Raw genomic sequence first — 23,077 nt, 5'->3', positions numbered from 1 at the left:
TGCTATCCTGGTGCGCCATGTCCGATGTCAACTGGCCAATCTTATCGCGAAGCTCTGCTAACTGTGTCAATCTCAACGACTAAAGAGATAAAGAACACGTTGTTTCCATTAATAATACGCCAGCATTTTCGATATTGGAAAAGAATCATTTGTTATAAACAGACCGCCAATATTTACATAATACGAATATTTTTATGAACACACGTAAAAAAATTTTCATCACACCGAATAAATTTAATCGATAAAGCTAACGATTAAGTTAGAAATACTCTATTTTTTGATAAATGAACAGAATTGTGACTGAAATTTGTTTAAAGTTATATCGTTTAAATTTTTAATCGAATTTGAAGATACATTTAGGACGTTCGATTTAGTAGAACGGAGGCGTTTATTAATTTCTGGAGTACGGAATGATTTATCGAATCTATCAGGTTTATTCACTTATTAAGTAATATCATTAATCTATATCATTGTGATTTGCATGCGGTAACCAACGTCGATAATACAATATAACGATATTACATGATTCAGTAATACGCATCAATATTCATATAACATGTCAAAAAATATTTGTATCTATCTATATGTCAAACATTTCCATGTATGAATAAAGCGCTTTTTCAAAAATCAGTCTTCGGATCTTTCGCCTCCTTTATTTGCAGAAAAGTCTATATAATTTTTACTTTCATATGGTTTTTCAAATTTCTTCCCTGGTAAAATTCATTCGCCTTTATGAAATCACAGCCATCATTCAAAATATCTTTGTTCATCTCGGTTTCCTTGAGCTCCAGCTTTTTCGCTACATGAAATTCATTTCATTAACAATATACATATATATAATATTATAGTTTCGTAAAAAATTAAATTTGTAGTATACATAACGTTTCGATACAATCTCCTGTCAGTGACATAAGGAATTTAATATGTCGTTCCTTACAGAATCTTCCCAAGATAATACAATAATTTTCAAAAAATATATATCGTAAGTTTCAACAAATAAGAAATTTTCTTTTAATTTATCTAATTCTGTGCAGAACAATAATTTGTGGCTTTACTATTATATTGTGTTATACTCGTTTCACAATCTACAAATATCAAAGCACGAGTAATTTAAAGTCGAAATAAGAGGAAAAGCTCGTTATTGTAAAATTATATCTGATACTGCTTAAGGTAAATAATGATATTAAATGCCTTCCATTAACCACTCTGCTGGAATTTGCAAAGCGACTTGAACAAGAGATCAAGCACTTACCCTTCTAATTTGAATTCCAAACAAATTGAAACGGTAGTTATACCTTCTTTCAATTTGGCATTTTCTCTCCTCAGCTTTCCCAATTCCTTGCGTAGCCTTTCCTTCTCCTCTTGGCAATCGAATAACTGGCTTTTCAGTTTCTCATTCCCATCTTTCAACTCGCCATTCCCTTTCTTAAATTCGTCCAGATCCGTGGCCAACGCAGCATCGCGGCATTCTTTGCGTCTATTCCTCTCGTCCCTTAGTTTACCTAATTCCGACCGCAACTCGCTATAATCGCTTTACAATTTATCCAAATCGGCTTTTAATTTATTCGCTTCGTTTTTCGCCTCGTTTAAATCGTCCCGCGGTTTTGAATTTTCCGGGTTCAAATCTATCAATCCCTTACGCCATCTTTCGTTCTCCGCTTGACAATCTCCTTCTTCAGGTCATCTAATTCAGACTTGAATTTGTCCTAATCGTTTTTTAATTTGTTCAAATCATTCCTCGGTCTATTTCATTCCTCTATGGCGTTATTTAAATATTTTTGCAATTGTGTATTCGCCGATTTCGAACTATTTAGCTCAGGCTTCAGCCTATTCAGCTCCTTCTTAGCATCTTCTAATTATTTCTTCAAGGATTCCAGCTCGTTCACCGTGTTCTCGAGATCGGCTATTTTGTTCTTCAAGTCGCTCTTCTCTTTCTCCAGATCGGTCGCCTGTTTCTCCGCTTCTGCCAATTTGTTTTTCGTTCCAGTCAACTCCGCCGCCAATTTCGCATTGTCGTTCTTCGGATTCGCGTTTTCGTTCTTCAGATTCGCGTTTTCGTTCTCCAGGTTCGCATTCTCGTCCTTCAAAGTTTCCATTTGCTCGTTCAACTTGGCTAATTCTACATTCAGCCCCTCGTTCTCGTTTCTGGGCTTATCGTTTTCGCTGCGAACCTTGTCCAACGCCGCTTTTAGGGCGGCCAGCTGTTTCTTCGCGTCGGCCAATTCCTCCTTGGCCGTATCTTTCGCGGCCATCTGCTCCTCCAGCTCGTTTCTACGATCGTTTAGCTGTTCGCATAAACGATAGAATTCGTTGACCAACTCTTTTTTCTCGTCTAGCAAATCAGAAAGTTTGCTTCTATGGTCACGATCGCCTTCTTCAGTTTATCGATCTCATTCTTTATACTATCGTTTACGTTTGTTAATTCGTCCAACTCATTTTCCATTTCGTTTAATTGTTTCTGCAGTCTATCGTTTTCAGTTTGGCAATTTCGAAGATCTGCTCTCAATTTTTCCGCAATTACCTCCTCTGCGTTCGAATTTCATCTCCATCTATCGATCTCTGCTTTTTGTGCATCGCCTTCTCCTCCCAACTTTCGCTTCTTTTTTCAATTAATTTACAATTAATAAACGAGGAAGACATTTCTCGTATAAAGGATATTTTTAATATTTTTAACGAAGTTTACGCTTATTAAGATTAACGTTAAAATACCTAAAATTTACCTGGCATTCGAGCAAATCTTTCAATGCTTTATCAAGATCAGCTTTTGATTTATCAATTTCCAACTGAAGTTTGCAGTTCTCCATTTTCCAATGATCTATGTCTGTTTCCAGTTTAGCAATTTTTTCTTCTAATTCGTCGATTAATTTCTTCGGATCGGCAATCTCTTGTCTCAGACCCCCTTCGCCGCCCCTTGCCTGAATTTCACACTTCCACCTCGTCAATACATTTATCCAGTCCGTTTTTCAAAGAATCTACCTCGGATTTCGGTCGATCGATATCCTCTAAGGCTTTTGCCAATTCGCGTCTCAAACGATCGATTTTCACCAAGTAAATCCACGTTTTTCGACTTCCATTTATCCAATGTCTCTAGTTTCTGTTCCAATCCTGCGTTTTTCGCTTTCAGATTGGCGATTTCCTTCGTTAAGCGATCGTCAAGTTCGCGAATATCGGACTCGAAAGCTCGATTCTCTAATTTAAGCTGATTGCTGTCGGTTCTCAGCTTTCGCATCTCGTCCGCGCAATTATCGAGTCCATCCTTCAAGGAATCTGTTTCGGATTTCAACCTTGGATCAATGTCCTCCAACGCCTTTTCCAATTATTTTCTCAAACACGATCTACTTCGGCGACTAAATCTGCGTTTCTTCCCTTTGTCTTATCCAACTCCTCCAACTTTCCTTGTAATTCCATCATTTTAGATCCGAAATCATCATTTTCCTTCGTTAAGCGATTCTTTTCCAACTCGAACCTCTTTACTTGCAGTTGCAGCTTTGCAAGTTCCAGTTCCTTTATCCTTAGCCGCTTTCGACGCGCGAGCAGCGGCTTTTAGCACCTCCGCTTGCCTTCTGGAAGCCTCAAGGTCATCCCTTAACGCCTTCATATCTCGTTTCAACGAATCGTTCTCGAGCTCCATCTCATCGAGGCTGTTTCGCGGCTCGTCCTTCAAGTAATTTCAGTTTATTAAGTTCTTTACCAGCTTCGTCCAATTCGGCTCTCAGGCTCTCGTTCTCCGTCATCGCTTGTTCCAGTTGCTTTTCGATACTATTATTCTCGTTCAACAACGCATCGCATTCTTGCTTCGCCTTGGTCAATTCATCCTTCAGTTTGTTGATCTCTGCTTGCAAATTATCCAAAGCCTGCTTCGTGCTATCCTAGTCGTTCCTTAGCTGGTTATTCAAATCGTCTAACTCCTTCGTCCTTTCCATCAGACCGTCGTTCTCGTTCTTCAGCTGCTCTAGCCGAGCCCTTAACTTTTCGCTCTCGACGACCGATGCCTGCAACGCTTCGCGAAGTTTGTCCTTCTCCTTCCTCTCGGCGTCCATCTTCCTTCAGACCAAAAATCTCCCTCTGTAACTTTTCAATCTCATCTCGGTTTCTCTGCAGTTCCTTCGGCAACGCGGTTCTGGCCGCCCTCTCGTCCTCCAGTCGTCCAGTCAACAACACCTCCACCTTTTCCTTGCCTCGTCCAGCTCGTTCGGCAAATTTTCCTCGTCTCGCCTCAAGGTGTCCGCCTTATTTTTCGAGATTCGCTGTTATCGCTTTCGCGGCTGCAAGCTCCCCTCCGAAGCCGTGTAGCTTTTCCGAAAGTGCGTGCTTGTCTAGACAACGCTCTTCCAGCTCCGCGTTTCGCTTCTTACTCATCGATCTCGTCATTTGGCTGGTCGAGTTTTGACTGTAATTCTGCCGTCTTGTTCTTGTAGTCCTTTGCCAACTTGTTCCTCCGCTCCGGTAAGTCTGTTATCCGATCGTCTCTATACTTCGGTGCTTCTCGCAGTTTGTTTAGTTCGTTCAATAATTCTCTCTGATTTGAGATCGTGTAACTGTGACTTTAGATTTCCCACTTCCGATTTCAGAGAAGATAATCCCAGCAAGTCTGTCTGTGATTGTCTTAGGTTGTTCAAGAATCCTGCGATCTAAGAGAGGAGTTATGGTTTTTTAATTGGTAGCGTGCTTTTGGTTAATATCGTAATTTGCAATCTCGTTAAAAGATATTATACATACATAACTCATATGACACATTAAAAAACATTTAAACCGATGCTGTTTTCATTTTTCTTCCTATATGTGTGACCAAAAAAGAATATTCTTTTTTAATCCCTCTTCCACCTTTGAATATTAATTACGCATGCACTCCGTTTACTCACTTTTTCCATTCCTAACTGCTGACTCCTCATCTCCTCGACAAACCCTCGTAACGTATTACGAGAGAGAAAAATCAGTTCGCCAGAATTTGCAAATGGAAAAGTCGCTCGCGTTAATTGAATGAAATAAATCAACTAATTTCAAGGCTGGCATACGTTCTACGATAATGTCACGAGTACAATGCTGTTTTTGAGAGAAGTTGTTTAGAGAATTCTAAGATCTTACCTACGCATATACACGTGTATAAAAGTACAAAATCTTTTTTATCAAACATCATCGTCACTAGTTCGAACGCAGACCAAAGACTGGGATTAACCGCTGATTAACGATGATCCATCAATGATGCTCAATCTAATCTCTGCGAACGTTGGTTAGCGTTCGTCACGAAGAAGCTGTTTCGACGAGGAATGAGCATACGAACAGATTGTTTAATGACCGCTCACATTAAACGACTACCAGCGAATTCTTCCTCGTTTGCCTCTAAAATCGAAATGCACCTTTAGAAAAAGAAACAGAGAAAGGTTCGTCATCTAATCCATTTTCGCATCAAATCAAATTGTTTCATCGTCTCGATATGTATCGTATTATCGTTTCGCGATATATACCCAACTTTTATGAACTTATTTGCAATCCACCAATTGACGTTAGTTTCGAGCTTTCAATCATTTAGATATTAATACCTTGTCATCTTCCCTCTCGAGCTGCTCTTTCGTGGCTTCTGTCCATTCCAATGAACCTTTTTGACCGACCATCGATTCCAATCCTTTGCTCGATGCATCGATCTGCTCGTCACTTTCTTCCAACTGATTTCTTAGATCAACTGCCACGATATCCTCGCAATTGTTCAACTTATCCGGTAAATCTGAAATATCAATATACTCCGGCACTGTGATTGTTTCGGCCGTTTGCAATATCGTTTCTGGCATTTCCTTTCCTTCGAGCTCAACCAATGCACTACGCCGGTCTGTCGCTTGAGAAAGAAGACCTCCACCGAGGTTACGATCGATTTCTCCAGAAATTTGGAAATTCGTTGTTCAGCCGCTTCGCGTTTCACGAGATTACGCAGCTTCGTCCTTTAAACGATATATCGCGGGGCAGCTGACGTCCTTCTCGGTCTGCGCCAGTCTCAAACCTCGAGTCCGATATCGTGTCCCGCAATCTGTCAGGGCAACAAAGTTTCTTTGACACGTTGCACAACCGGGGTCATAAAAAATTTTCAAATCAGCACGTTTCATGATTAGTTTCGGTACAAGAGATACATCGAAGTCATAAAATTAATCAGCTTTGGAAATACAAAGCATTTGGATCGTTAAAACAGAAATTTAAAAGGCTCTTCTCTTACCAACTCTATACTCTTGTCTGATCTGTAGGATTCCAGGCTCGGTTTGATTAAAATTTACTATAAATTACGTACATCCAATATCGATACCTATAATAAAAATATGAACGTTTCTACGGTCATAGATTTGTTTGAGCAAAGTTAACCGAAATGTGCAGATACGTACGATCAATAACGTGTATCATTCTGCTACCAATGGTTCGTTGTTGGAAGAGGAAACGATTAAACGAGGTCTAAGTGTACGAAGAGGAGAAAGTAGCGAGCAGTAGTACTCTTTCTTTTCAAGCGCCAAAACCCTCTCCAAGATATCTCATCTTCTCTCTGAGGAAGTGGATCGTGGCGTCAGGATCGTCGCAGAAATCTCGCTCGGCGAGAGTTTCCTCAAGATCCCTCGCTTTATCTTGGAGCACCGCGTTTGCATTTTGCAGCCTTTCGATTTCTTCCCAGGAGTGCACTAGCAGCGGATCGGGCTTCAATATCTCATCCGCATTTACACCTACACGAAAACATCTAATCTCTAGAAACATTCGGAACAGTGCACGTGCACGATACCGTTCAAAGAAAGCGCTCTGAATTTTAAAGGAAAATCCCTGAAGCTAGGAAGCTCCGGTCTACATTCGCAAACAGTCTTTGGTTTGTATTGCTATTACGGAATTTACTAGTAGAACTTCGGCTGAATACTATGCAGTACTATGTCGTAAAGTACATAATGTAGCGAAAAATTTTTTAAATTATGGCAATAGTACAGGTAAGGCGCAAACGAAGAAACGGAGATCACAGGCATAAGATGTAACTACGATTTTGACGATTGTGATATTGGTCGATGGTTAAAATTTAATATAACGTTATATTCCACATAACATAGTTGAAAAGAGAAGCAATCTATTCGATGCAAAGGTGTAAGCTACTTATTAGCAGTAGGTGAGCAATCCATCAGGTTTTTATGAAAAAACCAACAGAATATCGAATGCCTAAAATACGATAACTGGATTAGGAATTTTTGTGAAAATTTATATTTTTATAAATACAACTAAGAAAGCTGCAACTTGAGTACAAAAAAACCTGTTAAAAAGTAGGCACCTAGGTATAACCAATACCTCAATACTTGATATAAGTATGTTTGCACGTTATATGCATTCTGTGCATTTTTGCATCTTGAAATTTCGCATAATTGCATGAAAACGCGCAGTCTATTATAGTCGATCGATATCTTTGAACTGAAGATGTTTTAAGAGAATCTGCCAGGCAGAATCTTCTTAATAGTTCGCGCTTCATAAAACGACCTAACGCTCGTTTCGAGACACTTGTTCGTAAACTATCGATATCGAACGAGCCGGTCAGTGTATATAATTTCTGTCGTTTCGCTCTTTGCAGCACTAATTGCACGGAACGTTGCTCCTTTCGACTTGAATTAAACGACTAACTCGTAAAGGAAGAGAAACGCGATCACAAGGGTATCCGTACAGAATTCCAATTAATCAATTACGAATCAGAGAGAGAGAGAGAGATAATAAGAAGAAGAGATTCATAAAAGAAGAAGCCAGGAAATATCATACATCGATGCCGAATGACTGAAGGGCTCGTTTCAGAGACCTATCTTCGCTCTCGAGTTCGAGTCTTTTCATTCGCCACTTCTTCGTCTGACACTTCATTACAGCGAGCTTCTTCGGGGCAAACGAGAGGTCGTACGTTTCTGCTTCTTTGTCGCTCAAGGGATCCTAACTGCAGCAATAGCACGGCTCGTGCGGTGGATCGATCGATTGCTGCGACGATGCCTCGCATCCGCACCGGCACAAACTTCCATTATCCGAGTAATCTTTCAAAAGTTTTCCGTAATTACAAACCGCTTGCCTCGCAGCCCAAGACAAGAATTTTAACGTCGATTCTCGTAGCTGTACGAAGGAAACGGAGAAACGAGCTTAAAGCTTAGAGGCCCCGCGAATTCATTTTAGAAACCAAGACTCCATAGTAGAGGAGCTTTATATAATGATAAAGCGTCTATCGAAAAGCAAAATAATTTTCTTCTATCCTAATATTTTCTATTTCTAGTTGTATAACATCTACCATCGACGTTCTTGCTTCGCGTTCACCAACCTCCTAAATTCGTTTCCCAGCCAACCGTTAAATCATATTTTACAGGTTATCCGAACGTAACTATTTTCCTGCTGCGTGTTTTTTCCTCCCTGTCACCGCGCCGATGTCACCGAATCACCGCTGTAAGTGAATTACGATCGTAAACCGATTACAGACAGTTCGGCGCACCTAAACGCGAAACTGGCCTCGAGCACCAGGTGAAACAAAACATTTAGCCTGGATATACGAGTTTGGGATGATGTATTTCGACGCGGCAGTCACACTTTTGCTGCCACACGACCGCGGTCATCGATGAAGATCGATAATCTGATTTAACGTCAGACCGGTCTGTTTTATTGGGCCGCGTAATAAATTTGTTCAGATTTCGACGACGCGACGCTTAGATAGATACGTTTTTCATACGTGATACATATATGTATTATTTAGCGCGCTTCCGTAAACATTCAGAGCGCACCATCCCCGATCGAATTTACGTGAACTTTTCCATCGTTTGCTGTTATTTCCACGTCATAGATTGGCATCGTCGAAATGGCAAAAAAGGAAACATCTTTCCGCGCGATATCAGCTAGCTGTTATTTTTCTTTGCTCTATGTACGTGCAAATTAACTGTGTGTATGTCCAAAGGTCGAATATATTTCTCTGAAATTTTGTCAAAAACGTCGTATTTCTTTATTACCAAGTTTCATATTTTAAAATTACAAAAAAACAAATTTTATTTACAAATTTTGAAATTCTTCCAATGAAAGTAAAAGAAATATGTACCGTTATGTAATAAATCGATACATTAAATCCTAGTTACGTCTATAATTCGGATTACGTCTTTAACTAAGTAAACTAAGTAATTTAAAAGTAAAAATAAAGAAATTTAACAATTTCTCTGTATCGTTTTCTTATAAATTACTCTACAAAATTAGAAATCTGATTTTACTATAACGGTGCTTCGTTCCACTTTTGGCGATTACAAACGGTTATTTTTATATTATTTCTCGAAGCAAACTTCTTAAATATTAATAGCGGAGATGGGACGAAAGGAAGATCTTTATTTCGAACGAGATATAACAAAGAAGCTAAAAGACCATTCTGCTTCTAATTGACAGCGTCGAGAAGGTTAGCTATCGGACTATAATTGTACGCGGAGCCACTAATAACTCTAATTGTTGCTACTAATAACCCTAACAACTTGGGAAATATTTAACTTTATTACACTTCCACTTTTCACTTCAGCCGACCACTTTGCCGCGAATTTCGCACGCAAGTTTTCATATTCCTGTTCCTCAAAGTAGGCTGCGCTTTTATTTCCGGTAGACGCGAAATTTTTTTTCAGACCAAGTTTTTCAAACACAACGAAATATCTTTTTAATTAATTCGTGCTTGTTCGCGTAATCAATTTGTACAGATTGCTTCAGGAATCCCTGCGAATTCTGTGGTAACCGCGGTATTAATGTGGCACACGTTTCCACCAGATCTAATTACAGCTGCGTTATTAAAATATACCGCGTTTGTATGCAGCTCGTCGACGGAGCTCTCGTCTTTTGAAACGCGAAAACCGAAACTCTCTTTCTCTGCCTCTCGCTTTTCTTCTTCTCTCTTTCTGTCGTACGTGACACAAACGATCGAAATATCGATATAATTAAAAGGAACGAAACTCTCTTTCTAGATAGGCAAGAAAGTTGTCTTATTAAAGGAAATCATTGGACCACGCAGTTACTTACCGTCCGATTCGACGAAAACTTCCAAACGAACCGAAACTTTCGATCATATCCCGCCATAGCCATAGAGTTCCGCTATGTTCGTAATTAAATTACGCGTACCTCGTCCGGATGGTCACCGCTAGAATTTTGTTATTAAACCTCGATATTAACTTTTACATATTTATTAGGAAACTTGCGGGCAAAAACTTACACGCTGAACGAAACGAACGATTCTGTTTGTCATGATTAGTTTCCGCCAACTCTGCATACCAGTCATCGAACAAAGAGCAGAGATTTAAAATACCGATCCCTTTTGAAGTTAAACGATCTATAGATATCGATGCTGGATAAATTAGTTAAAAATATCTAGCTATTTAGTATGCTAATCTTGCTTCAAATATTTTGCTCCGATAACATCAATAAGAAAAACTTTGCTATTATACTTATTACTAAGTCGATGTAAGTAAAACTTGCGTATGATGGATGTAGGTAAAACTTACGTATGATGTATGTAGCTAAAACCACTAAAGTGATTTATCGATTATGTTAGGTTTTCGTCGAAAGTTAGTCCATAGCTATGGAACTTTTACTTCGTGTTCAATTTAAACGATTGCTATGATCGAATTACGATTCGCTAACTCTCCTTAAGAGCATTTTATTAGACGTTCTAATTTTACGAAACTTGTACAACGATACGAAAGTTTTTCGACATTCTGCAAGGACATCATCTTCGGAGTTAGTCGCGCTCATTCATCGAGGGTGCATTTTGTCAGTAAAATGCTATATATTACAACGATACCGTTGCGAATTATCGACTAAAGAGCAACCGGTTGGGTCAAACCGATCGGTCGATATCGCGTACCTCGAATGAATTAACGCTCAAGGTGGAGGAGGTTTAATAGGTCGAGTGTTGGAGCAATCCAGCGCTGTATTTGCACTTGTATAAAGGTAAATTGCGATGTTAAGAACACGGCGGTGGTAAGATCTTGTTGGGAGTGAAATATTTCACTCGTATGGTACAATGTCTGTTGATGAACTGTCCTCCCACGTTGTTGATTCTCCCTACCAACCGTTGGCTTTCGTCTGTCCATTACGCCCTTCCGTCTTTCCCTTGGTCCTTTCCCGGCGATTTTTATCTGACTTCGGAGTCATTAGGTTTACAGCTCTGGAAGAACGTGTAATTCGAAATTTCCTAAAGAAGGAAATGGACCTGTCCGTGCATAAACTCAAAATTCCGAAGAAATACGTATAATAAATGAAACAGCAACGACTGCTAAAGCTTAGATTCTAGCGTACTAAGATAGTGTCAGGTAAAATTAATGGTAAAGAAGGAGTAGCTGAGCAATAAGTTAACTTGACCGTGCTTTTATAATTTCGTAGGCTTTTATTCGCGAAAATGATTAAGTATAATATTACAATGAAGTAGCAAAGTTCAAACCACGGCCAAACTCTACACAAGACTAAAGACTAAAGACTCCTCTCGTGGTAGAATGCTTGCACTTTTTATATGTTGCGTTTGTAGGTGTTGAGAGGCAAGGGGAGAATCCCGATTGCCTTACGTAACGGGGAAAGTGTAATTTTGAGCTATGTGCAATGGTCAAATCAAAATCTAAGGAGTTGGCTGTCAGGTAGTATGGAGTGGCGTGGATTTGAGTATGGTCGTTGCCATAATAGCAAGATATAGTAGAGGGTAATTTACGTAAAGCGATGATACAATAAATGGTTAAGGGTTTTGGAGAAAAAGTGTAAAAATACAGGTATCGAACGAATTGCCAAACCAAAGATACATGAGATTGAGGTGCAAGTTAGATGTGTGTAAGCCAAGGTCTTTTCTCTGTGTTCGATTGTAAAGCCGAATGAATAAACAAATTATTATTTATTGTATAAATATTACTATTAAACAAGAATAAAAGCTATTGCAGAGAACTACAGAGAGAAGAAGTAAGGACAGCAGCGGATGTTGATAATAATAATTATAGTTTATAAAATTTGCAAACCAAGTCTCGTTTCAAGGCTGTCAGGCTGAAATAAAACTATCCGTCGATCCAAAATCAAAAGCTTTTAGATAAAAACCTAACAGTCTCTGTTCTTGTTCTTTGATCTTCCTTACAAAAAAGTCTACTCGACTATGTAAATAAAATCTACACAAAGATACTTTTGCACCACTTTCAACATCGTCGATTCAACCAAGTAAAACTCGGCTGACGAGGATAAGCCTGACGTAACCGCATCGCGATCGGTACACCGACTGGGAAATTTCAGTGAAAATTAATCGAAGCGAACATTTCCCTTTCGCTTACGTGGTTGTCAGACGAGTATCTAACAATGATGGACGCGTATCTTGACAATTGCCTATCGATCGAGCTAAATGACGACAACGCGTTCAAAGAGAAGACGAGAATAGCACAAGTCGCAGCTACCACGCTATGTAGGATGAACAGCATAATGAAGCAGATGAGAAACTGGCGAGACGACCGTATGAAATTACGATCCAACATTTGGTGGTTGAAACTAGCTTTACGCGTCGCTGCGAGAGACACGGACCGCGCTTTGCACGCTGTCCGATCGATCGAACGTCAAAGAGGAGAAATCAAACGGCTAGAGGCGGCGAATAAAGATTCGACGGAAGAAGTCGCTGATATTAAATCTGCTCTGGAGGCTACGTTACGCGGCAAACCGCTTGGAAATCCGATGACAAGCTCGTGCAAGTTAAACAGAAGTACTTAGCCGAGAGAGAACGTTTGAACAACGAGATTCAGTATCTGAAAAGTCGGTTGAACGAGCTGCAAGAGGATCACGAACACAGTTCGCAAGTGGAACACTTAAAGTGCAAGCTCAAGCACTTCACGATCGTCGACTACACTATGGAAATTATATTCACCGATATGGTTTAACAAAGCCGCGACAATGGCAAATCTATCCGAAGAATTAACGCGTTTCGATCGTTGGCGGGGCGACGCGATCTCGAAGAAGCGCGTCAACCCCCTAGTGAGAAAAGTGAGGAAATCTAACGAGTGTTCGAAAGAACTTGCAACGTTGGAGTGGGATTTAAAGGAGATCAATATCGAAATTGATAGGTTATAAAATCATCATGTAAGGAAGCATTATAGAATCGGTGGCAATCTATCGGTCTAGAATACTCGAATAACATAGAAGAGCTCGAGACGATCACCGAGGAGGCACGGTCGACCATGAATGGATCGAATCGTCGTGCAGAAGGAAATTCAAACGAATCGAAGGACATTGAAAAGTTGGAAGATTTTGTCGGTAGAGTGTGTCACGAGATCAAGCAGTTAGAAGTGATCGTCGTATCCAGCGATCGTCTAAGTATATTCAAGAGAATCGAGCAGATGGGGGTGTCGCACGCTCGAGGAGACCACCCGCTCAGAGACAGTTGAGGTGGATAGGTCGTGATAGGTGCGAAAGAAACATAACAATTAACAATTTAACAATAGAAAGAACAAGAAACAAAACAATTTAACAATATATATGTCGGGTATAAAAACCCTGCAAAATAAGCGCTCGCGTCAGTCTGTTAAAACATTTTGAATCAGTCTCTTGTAACACTTCGAACTGTCACTTTATTGGATTTGTATAATAAATTTAATTATCATATACAAAGTTCAATTTCTTCGACTTATTCGTGAAACGCTCGAACTGCGACGCGAGGAGATCACCGGCGATCTATTTCTTGTGTCTCCGACCTGATAGGGGAGTTGATCGTTCGATTAAGACCGGAACTGAATGAGAAAAACTCGCATATAAACGTTCTTGACGAGGAATTATTCGATACCGAAAATTTGTTGGAACAAAGAAGAAAAGAACTGGAGCATAGACAGAAAAAAATTGTCACGCTAATGGAAGAGAACAAAGGTTTGAGGAGGAGAATGAAGATGATGGAGGAGAAAGCGTTGGAGTTCCAGTGTGATCAGGAAGATTCGAGAAAGCAGCTGCAACAGGTGAAACGCGAAGCGAGTTTAACGAGAAAAAAATTACAAAATCTGCAGAGCGATAAGAAAGCATTGTTAAAAAGGAAATGGACAAAATTCGTGACGCAGTTCATAAGAAAAACGAAGGAGCAATGAGCGTTCTTATCGAGAGAAACGCGATGGAGGAGGCATTAAACGCCAAGATCACGGACTTGACACGAAGCCTTCGGATTACTTCGAAGAAAAATGAAAACTTACGAAATAAGGTAAACGAATTAGAACGAGTTAAATGCAAACAAGAAACTACGAGCACCGCGAAGGAAAATGAGAATGCAATGCGCTCGCGGGAAGCGATGGAGAGGATGAACGCTAAAGTACACCAACTCAAGGTGGACTTGGCAACTTCGAACGAGAGTCTCGATAACGCGAATCGCGAAAATGCCAATCTGAAAATTAAATTGCAACATTTTCCCGATGCTAAAACAATACTGGAAACGAACATTTTTCATTTAGAGTGGAAAAACAGTGTATCGAGTGTGTGCTCGTGTATCAAGTAGGCGCGGAAAAAGCTACAGTCGATGAACGACTGAAAGAGCTCGTCAATTTAAAATCCGATTACAACGAATTAGATATCGAAAAGGCGAATTTGGAGAAAGAAAAGGGACGATTAAACGCGAATTTGACGAATATAGGGATCGAAAAGAAGCTGCTAGAAAAATCCGTAAATCACGTTTGCACCAAATGTTCCGTGTTTGTGGACGAAATAGATAAGTATAAATTTGGACGCGACGGTCTACTCGAAGAAATCAGAAACTTTAGAACGGGCAACGAACATTTAAGTAAGAAATCGGAAAATACGCAAACGGAATTGAACAGGTCCGGGGATAAAATGAAACGATCAGGAATTTGAAAACTCGAGACTGCACGGTGATTTGAACGAACTGAATTTAAAGGAAATTAGCTTCGAATGCCGCGTGCAAACCCTTCTCTAAGAAAAGAATCGACTCGCAACACGTATTAACTGGACAAGGACAATGTCGCGCTAAACGATCTATTGAACCAAGTTAAGACGATGAACGAACGACATTTCACCGTCGAATTAAACAAATTAAAAACTGATTACAGTAAAACGAGGTCGAAAAACACGATTCTACAAACCACTCTCGACGAGTTAAGGCAAAGCGACGAAACGTTGAAGAAAGCAAGCGAGGAGCTGAACCTGAGACTGAATAAAATTCACAACGAAAGCAAGATTCCGAGAAGCAACTACAAATTTTAGAGATGATAAATGCCACGTTGGAAACAGAGAAAGGATCGTTGAAACAGGAGTATGTGAGCAGTTTACGATGCAAAATCTCCAAGATAGAGAACGGGGAAAACGTGGGGTATGGGGAGCTCGCAATAGCAAATCTGGCAAACGTTTTACTGACAAAACAGAATTAATGAAAGCGAGACAAGAGCTAAACAAAGTAATTGTAGAAAACAAAAGTAATTGTCGTTAAGATTCGAGATATTAAACTTGAGGAGTCAGAACTTTAAAGTTAAAATGCACTTGGCTCGCACGAAGCATGAGCTTCGAAAGCAGAACACTGAATCGGTAGAGAACGTGAATATTTATTATAAAGAGATCGATAGCTACTCGAGTAATAGTATGAATAACGTAGGAGCAGTAACACGTATCGGCCAGACGAGTGTATTACCCTTACGACAGGTCGACAACGGAACAAGCCGGGACAGAAACCGAGAAATTAATGGAAACTGTGAATAAATTAAAAGTGTGGAACATTGTCCTCAAAATGGAGATAAATTCTCCGAGATGCAGCTTGGTTGTTAATTTCACGAAAGACGAAAAAAGGAAGGACGAGCTGCGAGCCGCGACTGAAGAACCTCGAGCATTGAAAACGGAATTGACGACACCGAGGAACGAAAAAGAGTCTTTACGGGTTGGACTGGATACGGCCACTTCGAAATTGGATCGGTTAGAATCGGAGAAAGCTGCTTTGAAGAATGAGCCGTATACCTTAAGGAAAATCAATTCCGATCTCAAACACAAAAGCAAGCGAATTACAGTGCGCTTATCAAAAGTTGAAGAAGAAGAGTGTAGGATTTGATAGCTGTATCATAAGATCGATTAAAAAAATAAAGAGATGTTCGATGAGCGTGGATAATCTGGACAATCCGAGTGATTTGAAGGATCTTTTAGAAAAGTACATCTCGAGAGAAGAGATCTTACATTCGATCCAATAGAGAATAAAAAAATCTTGTAATCGTGTAATTCGATACAATCATTTTGTTAGTTATAATAAAATCAATTGTTGTAATAAAAATAAAGTCCATTTTTATTTCTAGACAATTCTTCTAGATTTTAATCTAATTTGTAAGAGAAATTTGGTCCAACCCTGGAAGAACAGCATTTTATTTGTTGCTACACTAGGGTTAGGTTAGGTTTAGTTTCGGGTATTTGTTACCACTACAAGGGGGCCTACACCAAGCTCGTTACCTTCGGTCGTAATCAGCAAACCTCAAGCAGTTTTTTCCTCAACCGCATTCTTGCAAAGAGCCGAGTCTTCGCCTACCCTCGCTAACGAACGATCACTGCTCGAAATTGGTATCAACATCTGTCAATCACGGACAGATTATTGTATACGCTTCTTTTGTACCTCTCACCGAACACATTCGTTCATCGCTCACTCCTTTTTCATATTATTTTAATCTACGTAATATACATATAATACCAGAGAGGATTTCCTCTCTGATGATACATATACAGATGAAGATGGTAAGAAATCTTCTGAAAGAAGTACGGATCTGATTGGTCGTTTCTGACAGACTCGACGCAATCGTAAAATTAAACGTGCGTATTGGCCAAAAGTATCGCATATACAAACAAAACAATGTAGAGAACGCACGACAACGAGCGATGCAGAACGGTATGCACATACTTAGTAAGTACATACTTAGCTTCTTTATCCTGTGTCGTCGCGGGGAATTCTTCCCATTTCCCTGTCGTACAATGTATGTATTTATGTATTATATAAGTATGTACTTATACACTTACACAAAGCATGGGACTTTGTGTCTCACGTTCTGAAATACCAACCTCGACTGCTTTTTTGAGCCCTCTGCGATTTGCTACGGTGAATATAAGAACTATCTGGTATTAGACTAAATCGATAACATCGCATGTGACAGGCAAATGGTAAGGAGTTCAAAATAACTGTCGAAACAAGTCATGAGTCATAAGAAAGCATTGCATCGATTGCATGTCACGTCTGTTCGGTACCTTGTCTACGATATAATGCTCGAAAGGGTGTAGATTCAAAAACATTTATAAAGATGTTAGTAAAGCATAAGACAGTCTAGAATTTCGTACAGAGATTCGTAAATCGTTATAAATTTTAGCTACATCTAAATATAAAACTTAAAAATGAAATATGAAACATCAAACTTATAAAATTAATAAAGAGTACTTATTATTGATTACACTTTTAAATTATATCTGAATTATATTTCACTAATGTAATATACCATAGATGCATTGAAAGGAAAACCCAGTTAGGATTGCAGCCAATTAGCCCATATTACTTACCATATAATTAATAATTGTATCAGCTATACAGTTAATTGCTTCGCTGTATAGCGATACAATTAGTAATTATATATCAAACAATACCGATTGCCCGGATCTCACCGGGTGCTACGAGTGAAGACCCACTCTACCCACCCACGAAATTTGATACGCAACGCTAATAAATATATATCTACGCACTCGTATTTAAGCAACACTAACAGCGAGAGATCCCAGTGCAACCACGTAGGAGGTTGATGAACGATCACATTAGTACAGCTCTTGTAGCTGTATCGAGTGATCCAGGACAAAGGCAGTCGGAGGATTTTAGGCATTTTATGAACGCAACTCTACTTAACAAAACGCGATCATTCATTATCGCAACGCTAACTCTTACAGTGCATTCAATGAAAATTACTATTTACTATATGAGAAAGCTACTTTAAATATTCTAATATTGTAACTTGCAAAACAACAAAATTGATTAAAAACTAACAATTTTTATAATCTAATTTAATCTATTAAACAATAGAAAACAGGATAAATTCTGATACATATAATTCTCTAAAAAGTTCTAAAAATTCATAATAAAAAGTACAAAAGACAATCGCGGGATGATAATTCGCAACTCTAAAGCAAACATGATTATCGTTCTATCGTACCTCTAATTCAATCCGAAATTAATCTCTCGCGACACTAATAAGAAAAACCGCGATTTGCCCAATGTGACGATAGACCGATATATACATCGGCCAAAAAAAAAGGACTACTACTACTACAAATACTAAAAGCGAGCATAATGACAAAGTAGTAACAAGAATGACTTCCCATGCTCTGGATGATCCAGAGGATGGGGAGTCATTCGTAGTTGCCCTCTTCTATGGCAGTTTGCCGGGCCTCTTCGGCTCGTAGCCTCTTCTTTCTTCGGGCGCAATGCCCGCTGAAACTTACATCTAAGCTCGAGACTTTCTAATGTGCTAACGAGCAATATTAACGTCCGTTTCGAGAACCACTGGCGATCACGACCGCGAAATTCAAAAAATCGACGGGCAAAGCCAGAGACGATGACATGTTCCATTCGTGCCAGATTTGCCGTCGATTATTCGAATGAAATTCCCTGAAACAGGTTGGTCACCTGAAAACGCGCCTACCAGACCAGAGACTGTGCCAACCTGCCCGGCCCTGCCTACTTATAATTAACAGACACACCAGAAAGTATCCTATATTTAAAAAATGGCAAAACAAGCACATCAACACAGTCGCTCCACGGTTCTCACACATAACACCCGGGCGCAAGAGCCTACACTAGAGAGAACGTCCCGGGACGCCTCCGACACCCAAGCTTAACATACAACATGCATACTCTAATTTACGTACCATTTTCCTGAAATCGACTGACGAAGGCTAGTGACCATTGCGCAAAACGTGATAAAACACGTCTAAAAATATTATATCGTTAAAATAAATATATTGGAATTATAATCATAATTTACAGCGATATTAACAGCGTGGTTACACCTAATCGTGTGGATGACATTACCACGAATTGCGATTGTATTGATATATAAGTTGAATTAATATATGTCTCAACATTTTTAATATCATAAGTTGTAGCGAATGAGAAAAACGACGCAATTCCACAGCCTAACCACACACACACACAATGTGGAAAATACGTCGTGCACGATACACTAACACATCGTCAGTCGCTGAAAAATTATTACGTAAAATATGATCATCGTGCCCAATGTCTTTTTCCCATTAAAGTAGCACCTGGGCACGTGAATGAGATCCTGACAATGGACACGGAAAGGGTTAAATCTGAAAATCCTGATCTAAAAACATGATTAGTTCGTCTAATTTGTATTTAACGGACTAACGTTCTTTGGTTTTATATTTTATTACTTCGTTTCGGATTATGATAATTCTATTTTATTAATTTAATAAATTACTGAAATTTTAATATTATCAAAAAAGTAGCATCAATGGGAAAAAGACTAAGACTTGATAAAATGGAATAATTGACTCTAAACGTATTAGATAGAATGTACAAGATAGAAATAATCTCAGGCAATCTCATCGTCAAAGCATATTTCCGAAAATGCAGAGCCAGTGTCCAAAATTATTGCTTTGATTCAAAAATCGACCTGCCGCGAAGTTTCTTCTTGCACATAAAATTTCACACATTTTTGTACGGACAAAAAATGAATTTTAATTCATATTTTAAATTCTACTGATGTTTATAATATCTGAAGTCAAATAAAAGAACGTGACTTAATATTGTCACAAAAGAGAAAATTAAATTGAAGATTATTTATTGTATCGTGTATTGCATGTATCATCATTATCATTGAGTGAAAATTGCATCTTTCATAGCAATGAAATCGGAGAGTATCCGATTTCTCATTCTCAAAATTCATTGCTTAAGATTAAGTACATTTATGTCATACAGGTATATTCGTCTAGATATTTACCTTAAACTAATTATTAAAAAACTAATTATTATAATCGCGATGCGCAAGAAGATCTATCCTGAACTAATAAATAAAGATATGAAAAAAAATGTTACTACTCACGGGTATAAAGAATACCCGCGGTCACTATGCTCTCAAAAAATTCTACATAATACAACCAGTCACCCGTGCCGATTCGGACCTTTCATCCTACGACATGATTGAGCGACCCGAGGAACAGAAATGCACGTGACTCACCATTAGAAGCAGAGAAGCGGAGAACGTTACCATCGATACTGCACTCTCTCAGCAAATATCATCAGGAAGATTAACATCAAGCAGGAACCGTTGAAAATCCAATGGTGGAAATGGAGGTTGTGAAAAATCTGTTACAAAACAAAACACGATGAGTGATCGCTGATTATTTAGAAAGTTGGTGATTATGAAAAATGGAAATTTATTACATTCGTAACTTTAGTAATAATAAAGATTGAAATTCTAATAAACTTCAATAAATGTAAAGACTGAAAATCTAATATAAAAGTTTAAAATCTAGAAATCAGGAATCTAATGATTTTTTAAATATATTAGTTATTTGTTTTATAATTTGCTATTAAGACTTTAACACTTTTTTTATTTTAATAGAAGAATAATCTTAGAAAACCCTAACCTATGAAATTTTCAATCAAGTTGTATTTCTTAATCAATAGTAGTCAAAGCAAAATATACAGAATACACATAATTCAAGTATGATATGTAAAGTTACTTACATTCTTGGCTTTTGAACTACCGTTGGAGCATTCCCAAAGAAGTTCAATCTGTGATATGTCTATAACAAAACATAAAATATCATTAATATCGTTAATGCACAATAACAAACATGGAACTTTACCAATAATAAAGACTAAATTCTAATAAGTATGTAAATTGAAACTCTAACATAAAAGTTTGAGAACAAAACACAGAATTCAGTAATTTTTTATGCGTATCAGACAGTTTTATTATACTTAAATGTTAAGACTTTATTTCAATTAAAAAAGGACATTTACAGCTTTCTAAATTATGAATCATTTTTATTGTATAATTAACAATAATTCAAAGAAAATATAAATAGAACAAATTGAAATACAATATATAAAACTGCTTACATTCTTGAGCTCCTGCAGAAGCTTTGCCCTCTTGAGAGATGCACTGACTCTAATACTGAAAAAGAATGCTCAAAAGAATAATAAATAAGGCTACGTTATCGCGACCGCTAAAATTATAATCGGCGAACAAAAACTCTAATATCACGTACAAATTTGATTGATAAAATTTTATTATTTTTGCATGTGACTTTTGGTTGAATTTAATCAAAACAATCGTGATTTACATTATCGTGAGCAACTGCTTATGAATATCTTGAGTGAGATGTAATCATTTGCAAAAATTATACTGCGAATGTTCGTTATTAGAATACAAAATATACACTTCACTAATACACTATAGTCGCGTGTTATAAATATTCAAAGATATTTGCAAGAATTAGAAAATTCACAACTAAAGATACTTAAAGAATGCTACACAACGCGCGCGAAACTCCGAAGTATTTGAAACTTTTGAAGTATTTGAATCTAACAGCGCGCCATCTTTATGAAAAAGATATAAGTTACGAAGTTGCAATATATGACGTTAACTGTAGCAAATTCACATAATATAGCAAAAAAATTTGAATTCTAAAAGCGAATGTTACAATATCTATCGAAATAAATTAAAATTATTGTTATTAAGATTTATATGTTTCAAACTCTGTTTACACGAAACTATCATTGAATTATTAGGAATTATATCGCGGATTACATTGAAACAATAAAACAACTCGTTAAAGATTCGTTTGAAATAATCAAATGATCTCATATTTTCGAAATAGAACAATGATTTATTTAATCGTCTTTACTTTCATCTTAGTACTCCAAATAATTAAGAAAGTATCTATTATGAAATACGTATCAAATATATTTTAAAATAAATATAAATTGTATATCAAATGTTATACATGCTCGAATAAAAAGACAATAGAATCGTTCACGCACAGCTGCCTTAGTTAAAATAAATTAAACATTACCAAATTTCCATGAAAATTCATCGGATTGATCATTAATCGTCGTTGCATCCACATATCAATATTCCTGTTACTTCTATGTTATCCCAGCTATAAATCAATAACCTGTACAAAAAATAACTAAAAGTTAAAACAAATGTATAAAATAATTAAATGAAAACACAATCAAAGTCAAATTTTATTACAAAAGCTTACGATAGAAGCTACCGGTAACAGTATCATTTAGTAAATGGACGACTTGATTTCATTACCTTAATGTTCGATGAATCGTTAAATGAACGTGTATTAATCAAACGATATTAATAACGAAATATAAACGATAATAAAAGAAACTAATGAAGAAAGGTTAGAATACGTTACAAACCTAACGCAACGCGAAATGCTATCTGCACGAAATGTAAACGACTGAATAACACCTTATACATTAATTTCGCTGAGCAACATCCAAAGCGGTGGGGGAAGGGGAGGGGGACGCACAAATCGGTGGCACAAGTAGGTACGCAGTTGAACGATCTACACAAAAAAATGTATACATCTGCAAAAACATTCATATGTGCAGTAAATCACAAAGGATATAACCTAGCAAACGCGAGGATGGTACCCCGCTGGGAGTAGCCACCAACATGTTAATATAACTGTTAAAAAATTCTACCAAATGTCCAAATTGAACAAATTGTGAATAAAAAGAAATAAATAAATAAAAAATATGTGCAGTAAGTGCTGCGTGGAAACGAATCTATCCAAATTTCAAACAAAACATACATCACGCAATATTCATATACCACATAATGATTACATCGATCTTTATAAAATCGTACAATAATTCGTAGCCCTACTAGCAGCCTTCGGTATCAAAGACACATTTGTCTAACTTGGAATGAGAGATAGAAAATGACACTGACAACTGTATATGCAATTTCGTGTCTCGCAAATGGAACATACGAGTCGTTGTATTAAACCGTTTAATATTCTATTCTCGCGACACTAAACCTTTAAAAATATCGAAAAACTATAAACTCCGAGATGCCTGAACTAAATTTCG

The 23,077-nt window shown here is 37.9% G+C and overlaps 2 protein-coding genes across 2 annotated transcripts in view; both read right to left on the bottom strand.

Moving 5' to 3' along the window:
• Positions 1-22,641, bottom strand: part of LOC100646141 (hemicentin-1) — a 98,528-nt gene extending 75,887 nt beyond the window's left edge. The window contains exons 1-5 of the mRNA XM_012308902.3: positions 22,400-22,641; positions 22,039-22,140; positions 21,083-21,137; positions 20,705-20,763; positions 20,193-20,320 (exon numbers count right to left, since the gene is read on the bottom strand). The gene's annotated coding sequence lies outside the window, so the exon portion shown is untranslated. The remainder of the gene's footprint in view (positions 1-20,192; positions 20,321-20,704; positions 20,764-21,082; positions 21,138-22,038; positions 22,141-22,399) is intronic.
• LOC125385139 (paramyosin-like) lies at positions 1,857-3,631 on the bottom strand. Its single transcript, XM_048406010.1, has 4 exons — positions 3,467-3,631; positions 3,033-3,307; positions 2,721-2,934; positions 1,857-2,285 (listed from the first exon to the last, which is right to left on the bottom strand). Exons 1-4 carry the CDS (start codon positions 3,629-3,631, stop codon positions 1,857-1,859), a joined length of 1,083 nt encoding a protein of 360 aa, XP_048261967.1.
• Positions 22,642-23,077: the final 436 nt, after the last annotated feature.

Source organism: Bombus terrestris, chromosome 5 (assembly GCF_910591885.1).
Source record: "Bombus terrestris chromosome 5, iyBomTerr1.2, whole genome shotgun sequence".
Taxonomy (NCBI): Eukaryota; Metazoa; Arthropoda; class Insecta; order Hymenoptera; family Apidae; genus Bombus; species Bombus terrestris.
This window is presented reverse-complemented; position numbering and strand designations above follow the sequence as displayed.